A 24,591-nucleotide genomic window follows, 5' to 3' on the forward strand; every position below is an offset into this window, starting at 1 on the left:
TTTTATAGTGGAAAGGAGACAAAAGGTCCCTTGGGTGAATATTATTAGCCCTTATCACTACAGACTAAGATTTTCTTGATCAGACTATGATTTAGGTGAAGAATTCTTGGATTGCAGTGTTTGTCTCGTCCTTGGCCCTTGAGGCAGTGGCCTATTGTCCATATCCATATGTTTTTTTGAGAGAAAACAAGATTGCCTCTATTAAAATAATATCCTCACTTAGTTCAAATAATTGAAGTTATATAACCTTAGAAATGCTTGATCCTTTAACATTTACTAAATTTGGATGGTGCATTCGCCAAATGGATGTGAAGATGCATTTTTTCTTTATTTGTTCATCCACAAGCATCTAGCATGCTTTAGATGATAATCAGGTATACATTTGCTACAGTTGTGAAGACATGTTTAATTTTGTGGAGAAATCTCATTATAATTTCTGTATAACAGAATACACAAAAGAACTACAATTTTATGTAGAACCTTTTCTTTATATGGTAACACTAATTATACTAAAGTTGCTTAGACTGATTGAATTTATTCTTATGACATTTTTTACTCTAGGTCTATTCAGTCAGTGAGAAAAGTGTGCTTTCCCAGAAAGCTTACATGCTATTCTATATACAAGATAAGAAAACTAGCATTCAAACAACAGGTCGGTCTGAATCTCAGTATAATGGCTCTAAACTAAAGAAGAGGGTGTCATTGAACATTGGACATCCAAAGGAAAACCACTTACAAGATTCATATGCCCCCTAGGTGACAGAAAACATGCATTCTTTCCAAATGATAGCAATCTCTTTTAGTGTTGCAGGTGTAAACAAGATACCCCAATAGGTAGAAAATTTGTCAAATGTTAATTTTATTTCAGAAAGTCTAGAAAAGAAGACAAGTTCTAGCATGCAATAAATCTAGATCATCAGTAGCTCATGATGCTACATTATAGATGGTGCCTCCAAGAACCAATGGTATTTAAACAAATAATCTCTTCTAGTCAAGTCATATCATGAGTAATGGATGTAGATTGAATGGGTCTAGTAATAATGTTAAGAAGTAGGAATCTGAAATAAAGGGAACTAATTCTGTGGGTAATTTTAATGATATGGTTGTTAGACATTCTTGGAACTATGATGTGAGCAATGATAATGAGAACTATATTGGTAGAAATTCTGAAGCTTATTCAAAAATTAATGGTAACAGATCATGAGAATGTCAAACATTCTACAAATGGTTTGACAGGTATTATTACTCTACATCATGCTACTAAACTTCTAAAAAATGATTCAAATGGTAAACTTGTAGCTAGTGAGCATCTAGAGAATGGTAGTGTGGTCCAAAATTCTATAGATAATGAGAGTGAGGCTGCTAAGCTCCTATCCCTGGAAGATGGTTCCATATTTCAGGTGCTTTTTTTTTGTATTAATGATGCAGTGTATATGTTTGTTTTTGAGAAATTTGCTTTTAGTCCTAATGAATCTTTATATGTTCCTTTTGGCAGGGAAGCAAAAATGGTACTTTTCTCTGTAAGGGAAGGGAAATGAATGGGTTGTGTAAAAGCTATGCATCCACATAGGTTGCAGAAATATAGTCAAGAAACTAAATGTATTTCCAGCCAAAAGTACAAAAAACACCATGAGGACAACCACTACCTCGTTAGTAGAAATAGATTGAAGCTTATGAAGCATCTTCCATGTCCTCAATTTTTAGAAGCATTGTCTTTCAAGGGGCATTTTCTTCTAAGAGCAATACATATTTTGAGGAAGAAACAATCCAATGAAAGGATGAAATGCATGAAGTTACAGCTTAAGAAGGCTGACATTTTTCTTAAGCAGAAACACTCTGCAAAAATGCCTTTTGGAAAAGAGTATCCATCTACGAAAAGTTTTACATGTTTAGTCACTTCTAAGTATCCACAAAAATCTCGTGGGAAGGGTATGTCAAACAAAATAAATGGTTGTATTTCTGCGCAGCAAACCAAGACATCTGAAATTATAGCTGGTGTGGTTCAGAATGGGTGTAACATTGCTAAATTTTGTGATACTCTGATGCCTCTTGTAAACAGGAAGCTTTCTAGTGGAAATGGTACTAAGCTAAAGAAACAAAGAGAAGTTCCTAGCAGACTTGGTTTAAGTAAAGCTAGACAATATTCTGATGTTGAGCAAGACTCTAACATTAGCATAGAGAAAAACTGGTCTGCTCTCTATGTTTCTATGCAGCAAACTGAGACATCAAAAATTACAGCTAGTGTGGTTCAGAATGGGTGTAACATTGCTAAATTTTGTGATACTTTGATGCCCCTTGTAAATAGGCAGCTTTCTAGTGGAAATGGTACTAAGCTAAAGAAACAAAGAGAATTTCCTGGCGGACTTGGTTTAAATAAAGCTAGACAATATTCTGATGTTGAGCAAGACTCTAAAATTAGCACGGAGAAAAACTTCTCTGCTCCCCATCAGTCAAATAATAGCTTTACAGATAGAGGAGAAACATGCCAACAAGATGGGGCTCTATCTATAAATAATAGCATATCAATCTATTCATGCATAAAGTGTTTCTATGGACAATAATCAATTATCTATGTCTATGCTATTGTGTTTCCATAATCTTGTGTGGTTTATGCAGGGATGAAGAATATGACCATGGTAGAAGGAAAAAGGTTAAACAAGTACAGGATGAAGATGGCATAGACGACTCTTATGGAAAATATTCCAATCAACAGAGCAATCCTTTTCAATCACTTTCAAATAGAAAAGCCAAGATTGTTGGTAAAGGGAATTCATTCACGAGAACAAATCAAGAGAAACTATAGCACAATGCAAGATAGAGTTTTTTGTCAAGCTCAATGCCAAACCAATGTTGGGGCAAAACCTATAAAATAGAGGGAAAATCACATTGCTGGCAACCATTCAGAAAACATGGAAAACACTTCAGAAAGTTGATAATGAAGTCAAAATATCATGAAAAGATGCATTACTTTAAATTTTTTCAATGATTCAATGTTAGATCCCTACAGCCAATATTTCCTTATACTTTCTAAATTCATTGAATAAATGTGAGAAATGGAGATATATTTCTATTGTCAAACTTGCAAATATGTTTGTGGCTGAAGTAGCAGGCTGAATATGCTTGCAGCAAGGTCATTGTGGTAGCGACGACAGTTGGCATCACCGCCACAGTGGCCCCATCGCAATGCTTGCCATGGACATTGCAATTGCAATGTCCTCCCCAACCATTGCAACGACCCTTGGTGAGGCCGCCACAGCGGCACCGTCGCAATACTTGTTGTGACGGCCATCGACGTCACCACCACAGTGATGTCATCACCAGATGTCATCACGACCCCATCTCAATGCTTGTGGCAGACATCGCAATTGTGATGTCCACGAAAAGCATTGTGACGACCGTTGGCATCGCCGCCACAGCAACCCCATCGCCAGATGCCATCGTGACCCCGTCACAATGCTTGTGGCAGATGTTGCAATTGCGACGTACGCCACAAGCATTGCGACAGGTTTTGTGCCATAATAGAGTGGTTTCATTGCAACGAATAGGCATTGTAATTGTGATGGCATAGGATAGACATCATAATTTGCAACTAAAAAACAACGACATCTATTACTGTCGTAGTAGCGACACATTGCAGTCATAATTGCGACACTTAGCTGTCACAAATCGATGCCAAATGTATTAGTGATCAAATTAATATAGTCAAAATCTACAAACATGTACATCCAAATTATGAACTGAAAAAGAACAACATTATTGAGGTGTTAACATGTGGGGCAAGATATGATCCCATTGAAGCTACAAAGAAGTATTATTCTATATAGTGTTTTTTGGTATAAATTTAAATGGCATGAAACCATTCACATGCAAAAAACTATAAAACCTGTGAGAAAATCATAAATTCAACCATTCATGTAGCAATAGTCACAAATTTCAACAAAGAATTCAGCCAACATAAAGGTATTGAACTTTGTAAACTATTAATAACTATTGATCTCTAAATACAAAAACATTCTTCTTGATTTTCCAAAACGTTGCATCTTACAATTCACAATCATCAAATCTTAGCATCCAATCAACAAATCTGGTAATACAAGCATCAAATCCAATATGATAACAAAAACTCATGTCAATATCCAACAATCTCATACAATGTCATATAATGCCATACATTGATAATCTGAAATATCATAAGCATATATCTAATAATGTCATACATGAAATATATGTCAAAAATGACATGCATCAAAAACAATATACAAAACATATATGTCCAATAATATCATATAGGCGTAAAATGTACATTCGTTAGGTCTAACATAACTTTGTGAACTATTGATAACTATTGATCTTTAAATGCACAAACATCCCCATAGGCATAACACAACATGCATTATGAAATGTCTTGATTTTCCAAAATATCACATCTTAAAATTCACAATCATCAAATCTTAGCATCCAATCAAGTAATCCAATAATACAAGCATCAAATACAAAATGATAACAGAAAATCTAAATTGTTTCCATAAAGTCTAATACTGTCAATATCCAACAATCTCATACAATGTCATATAGTTTCATTTAATCTCATGCATCGATAATATGAAACATCATATGCATATGTCTAATAATGTCATACATGAAATATATGTTGAAAATGAAAGACATCAAAAATATTATACAAAACATATGTCCAATAATGTCATATAGGTGTAAAATTTACATCCCTAGATATATACTCTTTCCTACTAGGGAAAGAAAAAAAAATCCCTGGTTGTCTTTGATCATTGATAAGAGGGAGATGTTGTTGATGACAGGGTCTTCCTTACATGCTCGCTAGTCGAATAGTCTAGACTCTTCTATAAATTGACTTGTGACAATCAAAAGTATATGTGAATCAATAACTATTGTACATCAAAAATGAAATATACATACACATAAAATAAAAATATTTTCTTACTGGTAGTTGATAATCCCTCTGTACATCCACCTCAAACACACATGGATGATCAAGAGTAATAAGACCTTAGAACAATCATAAATTTATTGCTCAGTTGTAGTTATGACTATCATATCTAATTTCTATACTAACTAATTTGTAATGCAAACACTTTCATACCACATTCAATGGATTAGAACTAGCAACTGCGACAATGATTCCCTAATCAATACAGTGTTGTGATGTGGAGCCTAATTAGACTTGGAGGTTTATTCAGTGCGGTTTCCCCCTAAATTATTTCTATGAAGGTTTGGGGGAAATGCCTCCCAAGATGGGGTCAAGGGACAATGTCCCTTGCAGGGTCCTGGGGCAGCACCCCAAGTATGCTCCCTATCGCAGTATAGGGTAGGATCGAAGGGTAATGCCCCTATGGGAGTTTTTGGGAGCACTGCCCCTAAAGCCAAAAATGACTCTACTATTGCAAAAGGCATTGGCTTCTATTTTTATATTAGATGACTTATTCTAGCCCTAATTCTGTAAGCAAAAAAAGCTTGTATAAAATGGCTTAGGGTTAGGGATTTCATAATGTATGATGATATTTTAGCTTCTTGTAATGGTATTGAATTGCAGGGGATTACAGATTGTAATCAATGGATAATACTAATAGTGGAATTTTTGTTGGTGGATGTAGCCCAGGGATTGGGTGAACTACGTTAAATCCTTATGTCTTGTGTTCTCTTCTATGCAATTTATTATTTTCTAATATTGGTTATATTTGCATGTAACTATTATTTTTGTCAGTGGTTAATCCTAAAATATAGTGACAAAGATATTGAGAAGTCTCTGATGTCAACAGATAAAAATGATACAAAATGAGAATCAAATGCAATTATGAAAAATACATTTTTTTAATGTCACATTATCAATGAAAATATTTGTGTACCTCTATGAACTTAGAATCATGTTCTTCATTGTGCAGTGTCAATTCCAAAGGTGCAAAATTCACCTATTGCACATGTATACACATCTATTAAACATCACATTCATCACATTTGTGTACAAAGTAATGTACTATAGACATACAAATTAAAATGCATTAGAACATGTATATACCTCTGGGGGAAATGAACTCGTCTAAAAGATGGGTGACCCAAAATCAACATCATCATGACCAGTCTGACTCTGCATATGATCATGTAATAAGCCAAATAAGTTTTAATTATTAATTGGTTTATTAAATAAACATATTCAATTGAATCAAATTAACATGAAAATGAATATACCTCTACATGAGTGGTATAATGCCCACACTTAGAGTCCACTGTGAAAGTTGATGGTCCAACACTAAACTAAAGCACATGGATAAAAGTTTTGAGTTAACCTTTGATATGATTACATTATAATCATATGTATTTATTTAAATGAATACACTGATACATACATGTGGGTTCAACAATTTGGAGTAAAATGAGGCCATGGGAGCAGTGTTAGTGCTAGCAACACTCTGACCCTAAATTTTTGACAATGTCAAGATAAAGTGATTTATTAGTAATTCATGTATGGGTAAGTGCAAGAAGTTGGGTCTCACTTTTGGGCAAAAAGTGGAAGTGTTTTTTTTATTTTTGAAATTTCTTATCAATTGATGTCAAAATTTAATGCATTTAGAGATTAAATATTAAAAAAATCAAAAATAAAAATTATAGTGTTCAGAATCTACTTTTTCAATATGTAATTTATTTGTGTACCCATATGATAGATTTGGTTTTTGGTATAGATCTTTAAAAACCACTTTTTCAAAATGACTATTTCAGGCCCATACCACACTTGTGTATGGACACCATAATTTGACACAAATAAATGAATTTTTGTAAATCCTTTTAAAGGAAGTTACCTAACACACCAAAGATTGATGATAATATTTTTCTTTAATTTTTTTATTGAATAATTTTATTATTAATAATTTTTAATTGGCCATAAATGTAAATTTTAAAACCTCTCATGTACGAACACCATAATTTGATCAAAATTTCACTGTTTTCAAAAATTCTTTTTTTTTAACTTCAAAATAATTGCATGTAGATTGATGACATATAAATTAATTTAAGAAAAATCATAAAATAAAAAAGTTATTAAAGTTTTAGTGAATGTCGCTAATTTACATTTAGGTACCACCTTTGATTTAAAAATAATACAAAAATAGCAAATAAAATTATAACAATATAAATTTTATATTTTTAAAATCAAGACAATGAGAGCTCCAATGAATTTTTGTTTCGTAAAAATATTTGATTGGAAAGACCCTCTAAAAATTATGGCAATGCATGAATTTGTCAGTTCAATGCCTTAGCCAAAACTTGAGAGGTCAAGGCATAGGCTTGATCTCACCAAGCCTAGCCTTAGCCAAATCTTGATAGGTCAAGGCATAGGCTTGATCTCACCAAGCCTATCCTGAACCAAAATCTAAAACAGGCAAAAAAAATCTTGCCCCATGTTGTAAGAAATGGGCACCCATTATTTGAAATTCAAAAAATAGGTACACCTATTTTAAAAAATTTAAAGCAACATTTAAAATCCCCCCATAAATTAAAAAAATGGAATTTTTAGAAACTAGTGCCCATTTTTTAAAATTAAAAAATAGGTACCTGATTTTTAAAAAATGGATACCCATTTTTTACTTTTAAAAAATGAGTACCTATTTCTAAAAATCTCAAAAAAATTATTTTTTCAAAAATAGGTAAAAAAATAGTAAATGGGTGCCCGATTTTTAGAAAAATGGGTGCTCATTTTTAAAATTTAGGATCAGGTACCCGAGTTGAATATGAGCTCCCACCATTTCTGAAGAGGTCTTATTCTGCAGAATTGACTTCCGTAGAATTGCGACTCAACTTTGTGCATTTACTTATACATATGTGATGTGATCAAAGTAGTTTAAAATATAATTATTTATATTTACCTGTGTATCAATGCCAAATATGGTATTGAGGAAGTCATTTTTCATCATCCCATTATCATCATCCTCTTTGTTGGAAGAGCCAAATATGCATAGAGATTCACATGACATGCACATGTGACCAGTAATCTAAGTAGGTTCATCTGTAACCAAAGGAGTGGCACATTGAATGAGGTTCTCGGTCAAAGCTCTAGAATAGTGCCTAGTGTGTCGACCTCTACGTGTTCCTTCACAACAAAAGGAATAGTAACATGCTTCACCTATGGTAAGCCAACATGTTCCCTAACAATATCAAGGTCACAAAGTTCCCCCAACCTATCAAATGATGATCCCTAACCACTATCCTGAGAAGGAAGAATGCCAAAATAATTGTGGATCTCCCTAAGAAAAAACCCACAATACAATTTCTTCAATAAATACTTTGGAACCTCAAGATTGTTACAAGGAGGGGCATAAACACCATCCACCATCTATCCCAAAATTTATTTTTAATACCATCATGAATAAACCAATGGATGGGAAATCTTTTTGTTGTAGTTCTCAATGTGTTTTTTTCTCCGAGCTTTTTAAACAAATCACATGTCTTCCTTGTAATCAGTTTTTTTTTAACATCTTCATACAATAATTTATCTGCATAATATATTTTTTTCTTTCTTTCTCTTTAATTATGTCATAGATTCAATTGACCACTAACAAATGTTGCCTCACCCACAATGGTCTAAATGGATTGTGCCAATTGTATTGTACCAGAATTATGTTGAAGTGAACTCTTTACCCTCCTAATAATTATTTCTAACTCAGTTTTGCTTCTTTCAATTTTATTCAAAAAAATTTCTCGGGTCCCTAGATGAGGCCATTTGATTGGTGGAGGTCATGGAATGGTTGTTCTTCATTTTGAAGGTTTTTGAGTTGATCTTGTGGAGGGTTTTGTGGTGGATTTTGTGGATCTTGAAGTGGATTGTTCATAGGTGGATTAGGCGGTGGAGTTTCTACATTACCTATCAATTAAACAAATACTATTTTAAAAACTAAAAAAACCCAATAATTTTTTTTCTTTAAACTATTTTGAAAAAAAAAATTTGTTGGAAATCTGATTCAAAAGTTCATTGATGAAGATCAAAGAGGGAGATTGTTGCAAAGAAGGAAGATTGTTGTTTTCAATCATTGTTTTGTCATTGATGTCAAATTTTCTATTTGTAGGGATGACATTTGCTTATAAGATCCAAATACTATCATTTAGTTGATTGAAGAAGAGGATTTGATCAACAAGATGTAACAAGAGCACCTAAGGGAAAGGTTGAGTTATGATGTTGTAATGAAGTGCAAGGATCAGTTAAGACAATGGTTAAAAGATGTATTAATAACACACTCAAAGATACATAGGTTGGTCACACTTAGAAACATTGGAGGAATAAGCTATAACAAGGTTGACTACAAAGCTTAAACTAAGATCATTAGTAGATGTCGAGCTAGTTAGTTGAAGCCAAGAAAATTCTTAGTTGGAGCCAAATAATAGAAAGTTCTAGTGTGTGCCGAGTGATCTTCAAGTGTTGAGTGAAGACCAGGTGCTGAGCATCAAAAAATCTTTATCGAGCATCAGGAAAAATATAGTTGATGCCAAGTAACACAGTATGTGTCAAGCACCAGTATTTCAATAGTGTCGAGCTACTGCATTGTTTTAAATGATGAAGATTTGCCAAATCTGAGCCGACAAAGTGGTTACCTTGAATTTTGTGAACTAGTTGGAAGATAAGGACGATGAGTTGGTGGCACAAAATTCTATGTAAACCATTTTTAGGTGAATTCAAGAGGATTATTCGAGAAGTTTCTAGAGGAAACAAAATATGGGTTAAATGCAATGAATCCTACCTAATTCATATGAATTGAAATCAAGAGGAAGGAAGAATCAAGTAGGAAAGGAACTCCAAGATTTCTATTTAAGGAGTCACAGACCAAGAAGCAAATGTTGCTAATGTTGTCGTTGCCAAAGAGCCAAATTGCAAAGTAGTTAGAAGGGTGTCAAGAAGAAGGAAGAGCATAGAGGCTTTTCTTCTACAAGTGGTCATGAAGAGATGATTGCACTGATACATTGAGCATAGAGACTCAAGGAGACTAGGCTTGAAAGGAGGGCAAGTTGTCAGAGTTGCAGAGATTGAAGATTAGGCAATGGGTGGCATTCCAAGTGAATGTTCTAAAGTCCTCTAACAAGGCCCACTTCTAAAAAGGTGGTTAAATCCTCTAACAAGGTCACATTTAACAGTGTGTTGTAAGCCTTTAACAGACAGGCCTTTCATAGGGCATTACTTCAGAAGAGTGAGAATTAAATAGCATGTTACTGGTGGTTTTTTTTGAATTGGGTTTCCACATAAATCACAGTATTATGTGTTGATTTCTTATATGTTATGTTTGCATGTTGATTTATAGTTGTATATGCTATTTTAGTATGTTAGAAACACTAAATTAAAAAAATCAAAAAGAATTTGCATACTAATTTAACATAACTTCATGAGAGAAAAAGTGAAGTCCTCAAATGAGAATATGAGCCATGGATAGGCTCTCTCAATGAGAATGATCACTTGATGTAGAGGTGTGGCTTGATTATGTATGTATGCTCAAATGCTCAAATGGGCTTCAATGGAGGATTTTTGATAGATTTTGGTGAATGGATTTGATGTAAAAATGGCTTCTCAAAATGGCATTATGGCTTTACTTTCTAGATTGTGTTAAAATGGCTTGGGAGAGGATTCCTTAAATAGGCAAAGGGCTTGAGGGATCAAGGGCTAGGATGTAAGGATGGGAGAAAGCTTATGGAAGGTTTAGATTGAATGAGAGGAGAGCACATAGAGTGTGCTTCCTTACAGCCAATCAGGGAGTGACACATGTCACAGGGTCATTGGTTAGAGCAAGAGGGGTTGAGGGGTCAACAAAGGAGGCTCAAAGCTCATAAAGACCCTCATAATGGCTTTTAAGAGCAGTGAATGGGCTTGTAAGAGTCATTTATGACTTTGTGGGCTTCATAAAGTTTTATGGTTGGAATATTTGTGAGAGAGTTGAGATATTTTGACTTGGGTTGGATTAAGAAAGTCTTAAGCTTGACTTAAGAATGTGCAAATGATTAAGGCTTGGATTAGGCTTGGGTTAAGATTAGATTAGGCTTGTTAGAGATGGGCAAGTGGATGGCATTTAATGAGGGTGGGTGAAGGAGGAGATATTTGTTGGCTTTGGCTTGGGTTAGCAAGTCTTAACCCATGTTTAGGGAATGTGACAAGGTTAGGGGGGGATTAGGATTAGGGTCAAAGATAAGGATTGACATCTTCTAGAAGAGTCTAGGCTTTGGATGAGGATGAAGACTTTCTAGAAGAGTCTAGAACTTCCTAGGATGAGGATAAATAAAGTTTTTAGGAAATAAATAAAGTTTTATTTATTTCAAGGGTTTGGGTTGAGGAGATATTTATTAAAATATTTTTAATAAACATGAGGATTAATATTTAATCTTAATTAAATATTTTGAGTTAGGATTAGGGGTAGGAAATGATGGGATTAACCTTTAATCGAAATTAAAGAAGGATTAGAAGATTTTGGAAGAGGTTAGTGGTCTTAAGGAAATTGGCCAAGTTTTGGCGAAAAATAAATTATTTATTTATTTTGGGATTTTTGGTCAATTTATTAATTAAATAATTAATAAATAAGGAAATAATGTTTAAATAAGATTTAAACATTTTTCGGAGGGATTCCTTAATTAAATATTTTTAATTAAGATAAAGGGATTTAATGGCATAAAAATAAATTAATTAATTAATAAATGATGATGTCATCAGGGACTTTTTCAGAAAATAAAAATACTTTATTTTCTAAAAGATTTTTTAGTTGTCTACAATAGTAACTTGCTAGTTAGAAAAGTTAAAGCAATGGATGAATGAATGGTTGAATGGGCTCACTATACTTAGTGAAAAGTTTGAATAGGACATTTGGACCTTGAATATTTGATTCACCCCCTGCCCCCACCCCGCCCGCCCCCCTCTCAATTATTCTAAAGCATTTCTAACAATTGGTATTAGAGCCATCTACTAATTTAGTTTCAAGGTATTAGAAGCAGGAAGATCAAGATGTCCAAGAGAGAAGTTTCCAAGCTCAACAAAGGCAACTTTGCTACATGGAAAAGTCTAATGAAATTGCACCTTGGATCAATAGGTGACTATGCACAAACTTCAATTAGAACAAAACATGTAAATCCAGTAGGACCTCTTATTGCAAATGATTTGAACAAAAGGAAGGAGCACAATCAAGAAATGTTAGAGATTGCCTTTGCACTTAGTTACGCAGAATATGATGACATCAAAGATTGTGACACTTCATTTAAGATGTGGAAAGCCTAATCAAATATCTATGGAGGAGATCAGAATGTCTAGAGAGTAAAGAGATAAAGCCTAAGAGGAAAGTTTGATGACATGAAAATGGAGGAAGGTGAAAATGCTGCTCAATATGTTGCAAGAATAAAAGAAGTGGTAAGTGCAATAAGAAGTCTAGGTGGTCAATTGGAAGAAGAAACTATCATCAGCAAATACTTAAGAACTATGCTCCCTATCTATGATATTAGAGTCTCGGCCATTCAAGAGCTAAAGTGTGTGCAAGGAAACACACTAACCTTTGAAGGAATAGTCGGAAGACTTACTACATTTGAATTGTCCAATTTTGATAACTACAGACTTGAGAACCTTGAATCTACTTTCAAGGCCAAGATAACAATAAAAGACACTGAGGAGGAGACATCAATCAAGAAGAGAAGAAAGGGAAAACATGCATCCAGTGATAGCAGCATAGATGAGGAAGATGTGGAATAGTTAGAAACACTACTGGCTAGGAGATTTTCAAAGGTATGCTCCCAATCATATGTTTCAATTGCAATGAAATGGGTTATATTGCTGCAAGATGTACATAGAAGAAAAATTACGAAGAAGGAAACAAGTACAGGAACAAGAAAGAAGATGATAGCAAAGACTACAAAGAAAAAGGCAAGAGATGCTACATTGTTGAAGAAGATGTTGATGAGAATGATGATGAAGTAGTCTATGTGGCCATGAATTATGAATCAGATAAAGATGAAGATGAAGCAACAGCATTGGTTACCTATGTGAACAAGAATGGCAAGTGGATCATAGATAGTGGTGTAGAACAAGAATTAGTATGCAAAGAACATTAACAAATAAAGTAAACATTCACAAACCAAAAACTAAATTCACATATATGCTTAGACAAAGAAAGAAAACAAGAAGTGCAAACCTCACAAGAAAAAGCACTCCATGCTTTCTTGATTCTGTAGATGTGTCCTTTTGCTGTGGATGTATGCTCAAGATGCTCAAAAGCTGCTTCAATGGAGATGGGTAATGGCAAATTGGTAGCTTTGTGAGCTCTCAATTTGGCATTATAAGGGTATGGTTGATGGCTTTGGTTCTCAAAATAGCATGGTAACTTTAGCTCAAAAATTGTTGATGAAATGGCTTGGGATGGGATTCAATTTATAGGCTAAGAGGTAAAGGGATGGAGGGCTTAGATGCAAGGATGGATGAAGGCTTAAGGAGGGCTAGGATGCACTCAAAGGAGAGCACATGGATTGTGCTTGTTTAGCACCAATGGGAAGGTGACACTTGTCACAAGGAGGATGAGTGTGAGAGGGTAGGGTAAAGGGTTGGTTAAAGGCATGATGAGTGGGGTTGAGTATGTAAGAGGGATGTAAGATGAATGAGTGTGGAAGAGGGAAGAGTGTGGAAGATGGGTGTAAGAGTCATGAGTGGGCTTGTAAGAGTCTTTTATGTTTTGTAAGAGCACTCATGACTTAGTGGTTGGATTTTTTGAGGGGAGACTTTGGTTTGGATTAGGAAAGTCTTAAACTTGTTTAAGGAATGTGACAACATTAGGGGGTGGATTAGGCTTGGGTTTAGGATTAGATTAGGGATGTTAGAGATGTGCAAGTGGATGGCATTAATGAGGGTGGGTGAGTTAGTGGCTAAGCTTGGTTAGTATGGGTGGATGGGGTGGATTAGGCTAAATGGAGGAAGAGATAGGTTAGGGGTTTTTGAATTTGAGGATTTCATTTATCAAATAGATTTATTTAATAAATGGGGATTTTTGGAATTAGATAGGAGAAAAGGATTTAATTGATAAATAATAGGTTATTTGATTTATCAATTAGGACTATAGATGATTAATTAAATTAATCAACTAGGGATGGAAAAGGATTAATTAAATAAGAATTTAATTAATGATGCCTTTAGAGATGGCTAAATTAGATTACCAAAGCAGTGTAATCAAATTTAGGTGTCTACAAGTGGATGCTCACATCACATGACATGAGATAAAAGTAAGTTCATTACCTTTACACAATATGATGGAAATAGTGTTAGATTTGGTAATGATGCTCCATGTCAAATCAAAGGAAAAGGCTCTATTAAACTCATAGAGAAAATTTCATGTGATAATGCATACTATGTTGAAGGATTTAACAACTTGTTGAGTGTATCATAGTTAGGCAATGTAGGTTGCAAAGTTGAATTTGGAAACAAAACTGCTAAGATCTATGATACTGATGGAAATCTGATAGGAAAAGGTGAACAAACTAGGAGTAATCTATTTTGCCTAGATATGGAAGACGCAACATGTCTTTTTGTTAGACTTGATGATGTGTGGTTGTGACATAAAAGGTTGTGTCATGTTAACTTTGATAATCCGATCAGCATTAGCAAAAAGAACAAGGTCAGAGGGTTGCCAAAATTGAAGAAACATGAAAACACAATGTGTAAACAATGTCAACTAGGAAAGATGACTAAGTCTAGCTTCAAAAGCAAAACATACACTTCCAAAAAATTACTAGATTTGGTCCATACAGACTTATGTGGTCCAATAGAAGTGCAAGCTACCTAGGAAACAAATACATAATGCAACTTGTAGATGACTATTCCAGGATGATGACTATTATGTTTTTAAAGAAAAAATTTGATACATTTCAAATGTTTAAGTGGTATTTGGCTAGAGTTGAGAAGGAAACAAGAAAGAATCTAAAATGCCTAAGGAGGAGGTGAGTTTACATCAAAAGAGTTTGAAATATTCTACAATGACAAAGGTATCAAAAAGCAAACATCAGCACCAAGAACTCCACCACATAATGGTATTGCTAAAATGAGGAATAGGTCAGTGATTTACTGTGCTAGAACCTTGATGATGGAGAAAAATGTTGCACTAAAGTACTGGAGAGAAGTTGTAAGTACTACAGTCTACACACTGAATAGAATCTAAGTCAAGAAAGGTACAAATGCAACACCTTTTGAATTGTGGTATGGTCACTCACCTAATGTAAAACATTTCAAAGTATTTGGTTGTAAATGCTATATTCTTAAAGATACTAGAAATGGCAAGTTTTATGCAAAGAGTGATGAAGGCATATTCCTTGGTTACTCCACTAGAAGTAAAGCATATAAGTGTTTTAACATTAACACTAACAAGATTGTGGAGAGTGCAAATATAAATTTTGATGAGCATGCAGAAGTCCAAGTTGATGAGTCCAAGCAATCAAAGAATTATAGATCCTTTGTATACTTCTATGAAAGAATGACTGTTGAAGACAATGCTGCAAATCAAGTTGAGAATCAGCAACAAATTTTAGTATCAGTCGAGTCACAGCCAGTGAATGTTGAGCTACATTCAGAAGCTGAGCTACAAAATATAGAAAATGCACATTCTAATTATAAAAATAGTACACATGAGAGAAATGATGAAATTCCAAATGAAGAAGAAAAAAATGACTCTGAAACTGAAGGATCAAACATGGAAAGAAGAAAAAAATCAAGGTTAGCCAAGTATGTATTAAGACATCACCCTGTAGATCAAATCATTGGTGACAAGGATGCTAGACCAATGATAAGGAATAGACTAAGGAATGAATCATGTTTGTTAAGCAAGGTTGAACCCAAAATAATGAAAGATGCATTACAAGATGATGACTGGTATAAAGCCAGGGAAGAGGAGATAGATCATATTGAGAAGAACAAAACATGGACCCTAGTTCCTAGACTAGCTTATAAGAATGTGATTGGTACCAAATGGGTGTTTAGAAACAAACTTAATAAGAATGGTGAGATAACAAGAAAAAAAGTCAGATTAGTTTGCAAAGGTTATGCACAAGAAGAAGGACTAGATTATGGGAAAACATTTGCCCCTATTTCAAGAGTGGAAGGAGTAAGAACATTGCTTGCATATGTTGCTTACAAAGGTTCCAAAGTCTGCCAAATGGATGTGAAGTCTGCTTTTCTGAATGGTATACTGGAAGAGGAAGTCTACATAGAACAACCAGAGGGATTTGTAGATGACAAGAACAAGGACATGGTTTGTCGACTATGCAAGGCACTTTTTGGATTGAAGCAAGCACCTAGAGCATGGTATGAGAGATTGCACAAATATCTTGTGAAGATAGGATTTGAGAGAACAAATGACAACAACAACTTGTACATCAAAGCTGAAAAAGGTAAAGACATTTTGATATCAGAAATCTTTGTTGATGATATAATATTTGGAGGAAAAGATGTTCTTTGCAAAGATTTTTCTGATCAAATGAAACATGAGTTTGAGATGTCAATGTTTGGAGAAATCAAATTCTTTGTTGGTTTGCAAGTACATCGATTAAAGCATGGAATATTTTTGACCCAATCCAAATACATCAAGGATATACTCAACAGATTTGAATTAGAAGAGTCAAAACTAGTTAGGACACCAATGGCAATAGGACATAAGTTATCCAAGAATGATGAGTTTGCTAAAATGAATCAGACATTGTATAGATCAATGATTGGAAAGCTACAATATGTTTTACATAGTAGACCAAATATTGCATTAGCTGTTGGAATAGTGGCAAGATTTTTTGCAAATCCAAGAGAAAATCACTTAATGGCAGTAAAGAAAATACTGAGGTACTTGAAAGGAATTGATGACTTTGGTTTGTTATACAAGAGGAGTGCAAATTTTGAACTGAAAGCCTACACTGATGTAGATTGGGGAGGTAACATTGATGATAGAAAAAGCACCAGCGGAGGAGCACTTTTCTTAGGAAAAAGGTTGACTACATGGACCAGCAAAAAGTAAAGTTGTACCATACAGTCCACTGCTGAAGTTGAATATGTTGTAGATGCTATAAATTGCACCAATATTGTATGGATCAAACATTTGCTACAAGGTATGAAGGAAGAGGTAACTAATCCTATGATACTTTATTGTGATAATACAAGTTCTATCAACATATCAAAGAACCCTGTAATGCATGCTAAAACCAAGCACATTGCAATCAAGTATCACTATGTAAGAGAGTTGGTGGAAGACAAACAAGTAAAGATGGAATATGTTAGCTCAAAGGAACAGATTGCTGACATCTTCACAGAAGCACTACCTAAAGATGTTTTTCAATATCTTAGAGGTAAGTTGGGGGTATCCAAGGCTACTTGAAGCAAAAGCAAGAATACCCTGCATCGAATGAGCTAAATGTTGAAGATTTTACACATTGATGTAGAGGATGTTTACTTTAAGATTCATGCCTAAAGTAGTAGAAGTTTTGAAGTTCCAAATTAGTCACAAGAAAGGTGGTAGAGGAAGAAATTGAATGAACTTGCAAAAGCTACACTTGCATATTAAGATGCTAATATGTCTTTGGCACTGTTGTCAAAGAGGGAGAAGTTGTGAGAAACTGACCAACAAAATGTGATCAAAACTATGAGGGAGATACTGATCAAATGAAGATAGAGGGAGAAGTTGATTAGAACAATAGAATATGAGCAATACAGAGGGAGAAAAATAAAGAACAAGGATACAACAACAAAGAAGGAGAAGTGGAAATGAAGCAATCAAGATAGTAGAGGGAGATGTGAAAACTGATGGTAATACAACAATTACTTTTTGGCATTTGACTTACTATTCTAACCTAGTTAGCATTTGGTTAAATAGTTTAGTCTGATGGTTGATCAGTTTGGTTTACCATCAATGCCAAAGAGGGAGATTGTTGGAAATCTGATTGAAAAGCTCATTGATGAAGATCAAAGAGGGAGATTGTTGCAAAGAAGGAAGATTGTTGTTTTCAATCATTGTTTTGTCATTGATGTCAAATCTGCTATTTATAGAAATGACATTTCTTTATAAGATCCAAGTACTATCACTTAGTTGATTGATGAAGAGGATTTGATCAACAAGATGTAACAAGAGCACCTAAGGGAAAGGTTGAGTTATGATGTTGTAATGAAGTGCAAGGATCAGTTAAGACAATGGTTACAAGATGTATTGATAACACACTCAAAGATACATAGGTTGGTCATACTTAGAAACATTGGACGAATAAGTTGTAACAAGGTTGACTGCAAAGTGTAAACTAAGATCATTAGTAGATGTTGAGCTAGTTAGTTGAAGCTGAGAAAATTCTCAATTGGAACTGAGTAACAAAAAGTTCTAGTGTGTGCCAAGTGATCTTCAAGTGCTGAGTGAAGATTAGGTGCCGAGCATCAGAAAATCTTAGCTGGTGCCGAGTGATCTTTAGGTGTCGAGCATCAGGAAAAATAGAGTTGATGCCAGGTAACATAGTATGTGTTGAACACCAATATTTCAATAGTGCCGAGCTATTGCATTATTTTAAATGACGAAGATTCGCCAAATTTGAGCTGACAAAGTGGTTACCTTGAATTTTGTGAACTAGTTGGTTGGAAGATAAGGATGATGAGCAAGTGGCACGAAATTCTATGTAAACCAGTTTTAAGCGAATTCAAGAGGATTATTCAAGAAGTTTTTAGAGGAAACAAAATATGGGTTGGATACAATGAATCCTACCTAATCCATACGAATTGAAATCAAGGGGAAGGAAGAATCGAGTGAGAAAGGAACTCCAAGATTTCTATTTAAGGAGTCACCGACCAAGAAGCAAATGCTATTGATGTTGCTGCTACCAAAGAGCCAAATTGCGAAGTAGTTAGAAGGGTGTCAAGAAGAAGGCATCTAGAAGAAGGAAGAGCACAGAGGCTCTACTTCTACAAGTGGTCATGAAGAGATGATTGCACTGGTACATTGAGCATAGAAACTCAAGGAGACTAAGCTTGAAAGGAGGGAAAGTTGTCAGAGTTGCAGAGATTGAAGACCAGGCAATGGGTGGCATTCCAGTGAATGTTCTAAAGTCCTCTAACAAGGCCCACTTATAACAAGGTGGCTAAATCCTCTAACAAGGTCGCATTTAATAGTGTGTTGTAAGCCTATAACAAGGCAAGCCTTTCATAGGGCATCACTTTAGAAGAGCGAGAATTGAGTAGCATGTTATTGGTAGTTTTTCCTAAATTGGGTTTCCACATAAATCACTGTGTTATGTGTTGATTTCTTATGTGTTATGTTTGCATGTTGATTTACAGTAACTTGCTAGTTAGAAAAGTTAAAGCATTGGATGAATGAATGGTTGAATGGTTCACTATACTTAGTGAAAAGTTTGAAGAGGACATTTGGACCTTGAATAACTAATTCAACCCCCCCCCCCCCCCCCCCAAGTTATTCTAAAGCATTTTTAACAAATTTAACAAAAATAAGAGCTAATATCCATACATCTTTGACGGGTTTGTGATTTCCAACGATGTGGAGCCATTTCTCATGCAAATTGGGGTTTAAAATTACTTGTTAAAGTGCATCCGCACTCCTTGGAAGAGACGATCTAAGTGGAAACTCATAGAGAGAAAAGGGAGAAAGGGGAAATAAGTGGATAAGGTTTTTTTTTTTAATGAAACTTTTACAATAGTGCAATCACAAGCTATCATTTTCATTAATTTTTCAAATTGTGTGATTGCACTACTATTTCCATTGTACGAGCCACAAGCTCGTCCCACCCAAACCATAACATGATTGCACTATGGCTTAGTTTAGAAAAAAATAAAATATGGCATATTTTTGGTCCACAACCTTATGTAATTACCCCACTATCAATACTATCTAACAACAAACACCAAAATGTCAATTCCTAATATCTAAATATGTGAATGTATTCAGACATTAGCATAACATCATGTCATATAATAATAGAGTCCCCATGTATATATGATCATGACTAAAATCATAATTACAACTTTCTACTCACATTAGCAATATTACCATACAAATAAAGGAAAATATCAGTAACTAGATGCATTACAAGAATTTCAATACAAAAGAATAACTTACAAATCAGAATATGATTAACCATATACAAAGTCTAATTTAGATTGAGAAAATGGAAAATCACAAACACATGAAGAACTATATTTCCCCAAAGATTTATGCAGGTTAGATAAGCATTTCAAAAAAAATGTTGCAAGATCATGTGTTTAATTTTGAAGTTATTAAAAGTTTTATTTTTGGAAATAGTCAAAAACGAAATAGGTATTAGATTTTTAAGGTTTTAGAGACTCTAAAAGTGTATCTAATTGGTGTAGTGGGTTATAGGTTGACAGAACATGTCATGGGATGTTCAAGATTTAATTAGTTCATCTAATTGGCTCTTGATTTAAAAGTTATGGCCCCCAAAAGTTTGGCTTCTTGGAATAGGAAATGTAAAATGTATTGAGCACATAAATGGGTTGTAAAGGGGAGTTATGCATGTTTATTTGTGTCGATCACATCATGGGACATCTTTGATTGGAGATCAAATAAACACCACTTAAATATAAGTGTTCTTTAGCTAATAGCTGTGTAATTTACTGTTTGACTATTTCATGTATCGTATTCCTTAGATGGGGAGTGGGTGGAAGAGTGAGTAATTGGGATTATCTTTTAATTATATATTAGATGATTTTTAGAATGTAGAATTATTTGTTTTCCCCACAAATCATTATGTTGTGATATGCATTTATTTATATTAGATTTGTTACATTTCTACAACTATTATGAAGATCTAAGCTTTATTTTTGCATTACCTTCCTTAAGATTAATCTAGGAAGTTGTTCTACTATCATAATTTCCTTACACTACCATTTACACACACACACACACACAAACACTAATCAATATATTAAATAATTTCATTCATTAAAACTAGAAAAAAAAATTCTTTAGATATTATTTATGTCATTAATGATAGAACATAAATTTTATTTATTTATTTTAAATTGATCAAGAATGATAATACATATATATTTAGTAGATACTTGCAAGTGAAAATTTATGATCTTAATATAATATACAAATTTTAAAATTTAATCAAAACATGGATGGACTAAAATTGACCTTTAGTTGAAATACATAAATTCATTTATATAGGTAAATTGACCAAACTAATTTTATATCCTCTTTATTAGATATACCTTACTTTGAAACATTATAATTATCAAAATATTAATTATAAGAGTTATCAAAATAATATTATACTTTTATTATTTAATGTATCTAACTTTTAGAAATTGAGAATATTAGAACACATTTATGTTATAAATTATTAAAATTGAAGATTTTTATACTGCTTGTAGTTATCTATAAAAAGTTTCATATCAATATATGAATTTGAGTTGACATATATAGTTGAAAAGAAATAAAATCCTTATTCTTTCATAGAATTTAAATCTTAAGATGAAATAATTTCCATTATCATTTGTTCAATATAAAGAAGGGACATGTATGGAACTACCTTATGTTTATTGTAGGATCATGTTAGTTTGATATTTTCATATTTTAGGAAAGTGTATTATGATGTGTTAAGAATGTTCAAACATCTATATAATATTAGTATATTTAGAAATAGTTAATAAATAAAATAATTTAAAATTGAATGCATAATATCTAAAATTTGTATCTATGCATGTGTATTTTGATTATTAAGAAAGAATAAAATTAGAATCATCTTTCTTTAGACATTTAATATAAATTAGAATAAAAGAACATGGAAAAGGGAAAACTATAAACTATATTATATAAAGTTATAATTTTAGTTCTTAAAAAAGAATAAAATTACTATAATTTAAATAAACAGATACTTATTAAACTTTATATTACTATATTAGAACACCATCTCTTTCTCATATTTTTTTTTACTTGAAACTAATTATTATTATTACTAGATTAACTTATGCAGAGATCTCTTGATGTACTTCATTTGAATGCCGAGATAAACTATGAAGCCAAACCATTAGAAGGACATTTAACACTTCTGTTTTTAAACAAGTACTATATTTCATATTTCAATTTTTCCTTATGCTGTCACAAAGTAATTAATGAATATCATTTAGGTATAGGGAGCCGACAGTCTCTCCACGTGCAATATGACTTCTAAAATTTGCAGAGCTGTTTGAATTAGTCATCAATGCATGGAAAGACTCTACTCACTTCCATTTCTACTAGACAGTTGTCAAAGTGAGTCTTTCATTATAAAATCTCAGATACACATTTCCACATGTAAGAATCTCAGTACAAAATTGAAGTCTAGCGTCTATGGCTAATTAGATTTGGATCAAAAGCTATATAATATTAAATGAGTCTAAAAAGCACTTGAAATGTTAAGAAATATAAAAGTGAACATGCATTGTTCAATGGGTCAAAACATTTTTAGCTGTACTCCATGCATTTACAAACTCTTTATTCTCAAAAGATTCTTGTTTTTGAACTTTATTTGTAGAACTTGACTTCAAGAGAAAATGTTGAAGTCAAAACCCTCATTTTACTGTACAAAATCCATAAGCAAAGGAGATGAATTTTGAAGAACCTGAGAAATGTGAAGTCTGAAGTCCCTGATAAGGTTGCTGAAAATAGAGTGAGGGTACATTTACAACTTAATAAATCAATAACTAATAAGAGTCTCTTATAGAGAAGAGCAATGGACATAATTTAGGAAGTCATCATCATTCTCACAAACTCCTCATAGTTAACCTGTCCATCTCCATCAACATCTGCTTCCTTTATCATCTGCTCAACTTCTTCATCTGTCAGTTTTTCTCCCAAGTTGATCATTACATGTCTCAACTGAATCAAAAAGAAAACTCTTCAAGTTAGAGATCTAGTTCAAATCTCAATTCCATAAACCAGCATTCAACAATCTTCCACTGGTTACATCACATTTGGCATATACAAATGTGTGTGCCTTCATATAATTAAACATAAATAGTCACTAATTACAATTAATACAGACCCACATCATGGTACTACATAAAAGTCATGAGACTGACCTCAGAAGCAGAAATGAAGCCATTTTGGTCCTTATCAAACACTTTGAATGCTTCTCTGAGTTCCTCATCTGTATCAGTCTCCTGCAAAACCCATATCAAGAAAAACGTTAACAAACACTAAAATCTCATTTCATTTTCCTAGCATAGAATACCACAATCATAAAATCACATTTGCCCACAACATACCTTCATTTTCCTTGCCATGAGATTCAAAAACTCACTAAAATCTATGGTTCCATTGCCATCAGCATCCACTTCACTAATCATGTCTCTCAATTCTGCTTCTGTGGGATTCTGCCCCAAAGATCTGATAACTGTTGCAAGCTCTTTTGTGGTAATACAGCCTACAAAAATCACAATAATCTTTTTAAATTTGATTGAATAAATCTTTTAAACAGATCACATTCTATAAACCATCTTCAAAATGAGACTTGATGCCCAAACAACATATACATACAAATCCATAATCAAACAACATTTATCTAACAAATCCATTGTCAAACAACATTAATCTCATGAATTGTGAAAATTGAATGATGATATTTACCATCGCCATCTCTATCAAAGAGACTGAAAGCCTCCTTGAACTCAGCAATCTGCTCCTCCGTCAAGTTTTCTAGTGCCATACCTATCTCAATTCACTAGAACTTATGAAATATATTAAGATTATACACCTTAAGAGAAAGAACCAAGGACTGTGTATTTATAGATCAAGCAGGGCAAGAACAACAAATCCCAAGGCAACCCACAATATAATCCTGCCTCCCTAACTACAGATCCACACATCAAGAAAATACAACTGTAAACCTTCAAGCGGACCTGCACCGTAGGTAAAAGCCTATGAATAGAAAAACACCCAAATGAACAAGTTTTCAATAAAAAATACACCCAGATGAAAAATACAGGCTGTCTTCTTAATATTTTTTGGGCAACAATAAGGTGGGGTACGTGGAGATTCTATTGGTTCGGTTACAGAGGACTTTTTCGCATTAAAAACTCTGTTAACACGTCTGGAGGAGACCTCTATATCTTTTCACGCGGTTCCTATGGAAGCGAGCCTCAGGTTTCCTAATTAATATGGATGGGATCTTTGACCTTTCTAAATGTGAATTATTTTGGAGGGCTCTTGAATTGCCAACTAGTAAAACAAAATTTATTGGAACTCACGCTGAGGCTAAATTTTATAGAGAGATTCCTACAAGTCTATCTGTAGAGCTGCTTTACAAGGAGTTGGGATGGACTTGGTCCAACCCACTTGTCTCACATTAGGTCATACTTGATATTTCCCAATGTGGGTATCTTTCTTCCTTTTTTGAATCATAATCATAATAGCTGGAAAAGTTCTTGTTCTTCTGTTCTTTTTCTTTTTGTTCTTTTGTGTTAGGTTGAAGTAGATTAGGGTGTTCTTCTAGGCAACAGCTATAAATGTATGAAAAGTGTTTGTTTCGAGAAGGAGAGAGTTTATTTTTGAAAAGTTACAAAAAGTCAGATAGCCACTACGTTCTCCTCAAATAAAG

The 24,591-nt window shown here is 33.7% G+C and overlaps 1 protein-coding gene across 1 annotated transcript; it reads right to left on the bottom strand.

The window, feature by feature from the left end:
- Window positions 1-22,486: 22,486 nt before the first annotated feature.
- LOC149546602 (calmodulin-like) lies at window positions 22,487-23,962 on the bottom strand. Its single transcript, XM_089791290.1, has 4 exons — window positions 23,622-23,962; window positions 23,261-23,418; window positions 23,075-23,155; window positions 22,487-22,871 (listed from the first exon to the last, which is right to left on the bottom strand). The coding sequence occupies exons 1-4, from the start codon at window positions 23,698-23,700 to the stop codon at window positions 22,737-22,739; spliced, it is 453 nt and encodes a 150-aa protein (XP_089647416.1). The 5' UTR covers window positions 23,701-23,962; the 3' UTR covers window positions 22,487-22,736.
- Between the last annotated feature and the right edge of the window lie 629 nt (window positions 23,963-24,591).

Source organism: Cupressus sempervirens, chromosome 7 (genome assembly GCF_028749045.1).
Source record: "Cupressus sempervirens isolate cs-2001-9-10 chromosome 7, ASM2874904v1, whole genome shotgun sequence".
In the NCBI taxonomy this organism is placed as follows: Eukaryota; Viridiplantae; Streptophyta; class Pinopsida; order Cupressales; family Cupressaceae; genus Cupressus; species Cupressus sempervirens.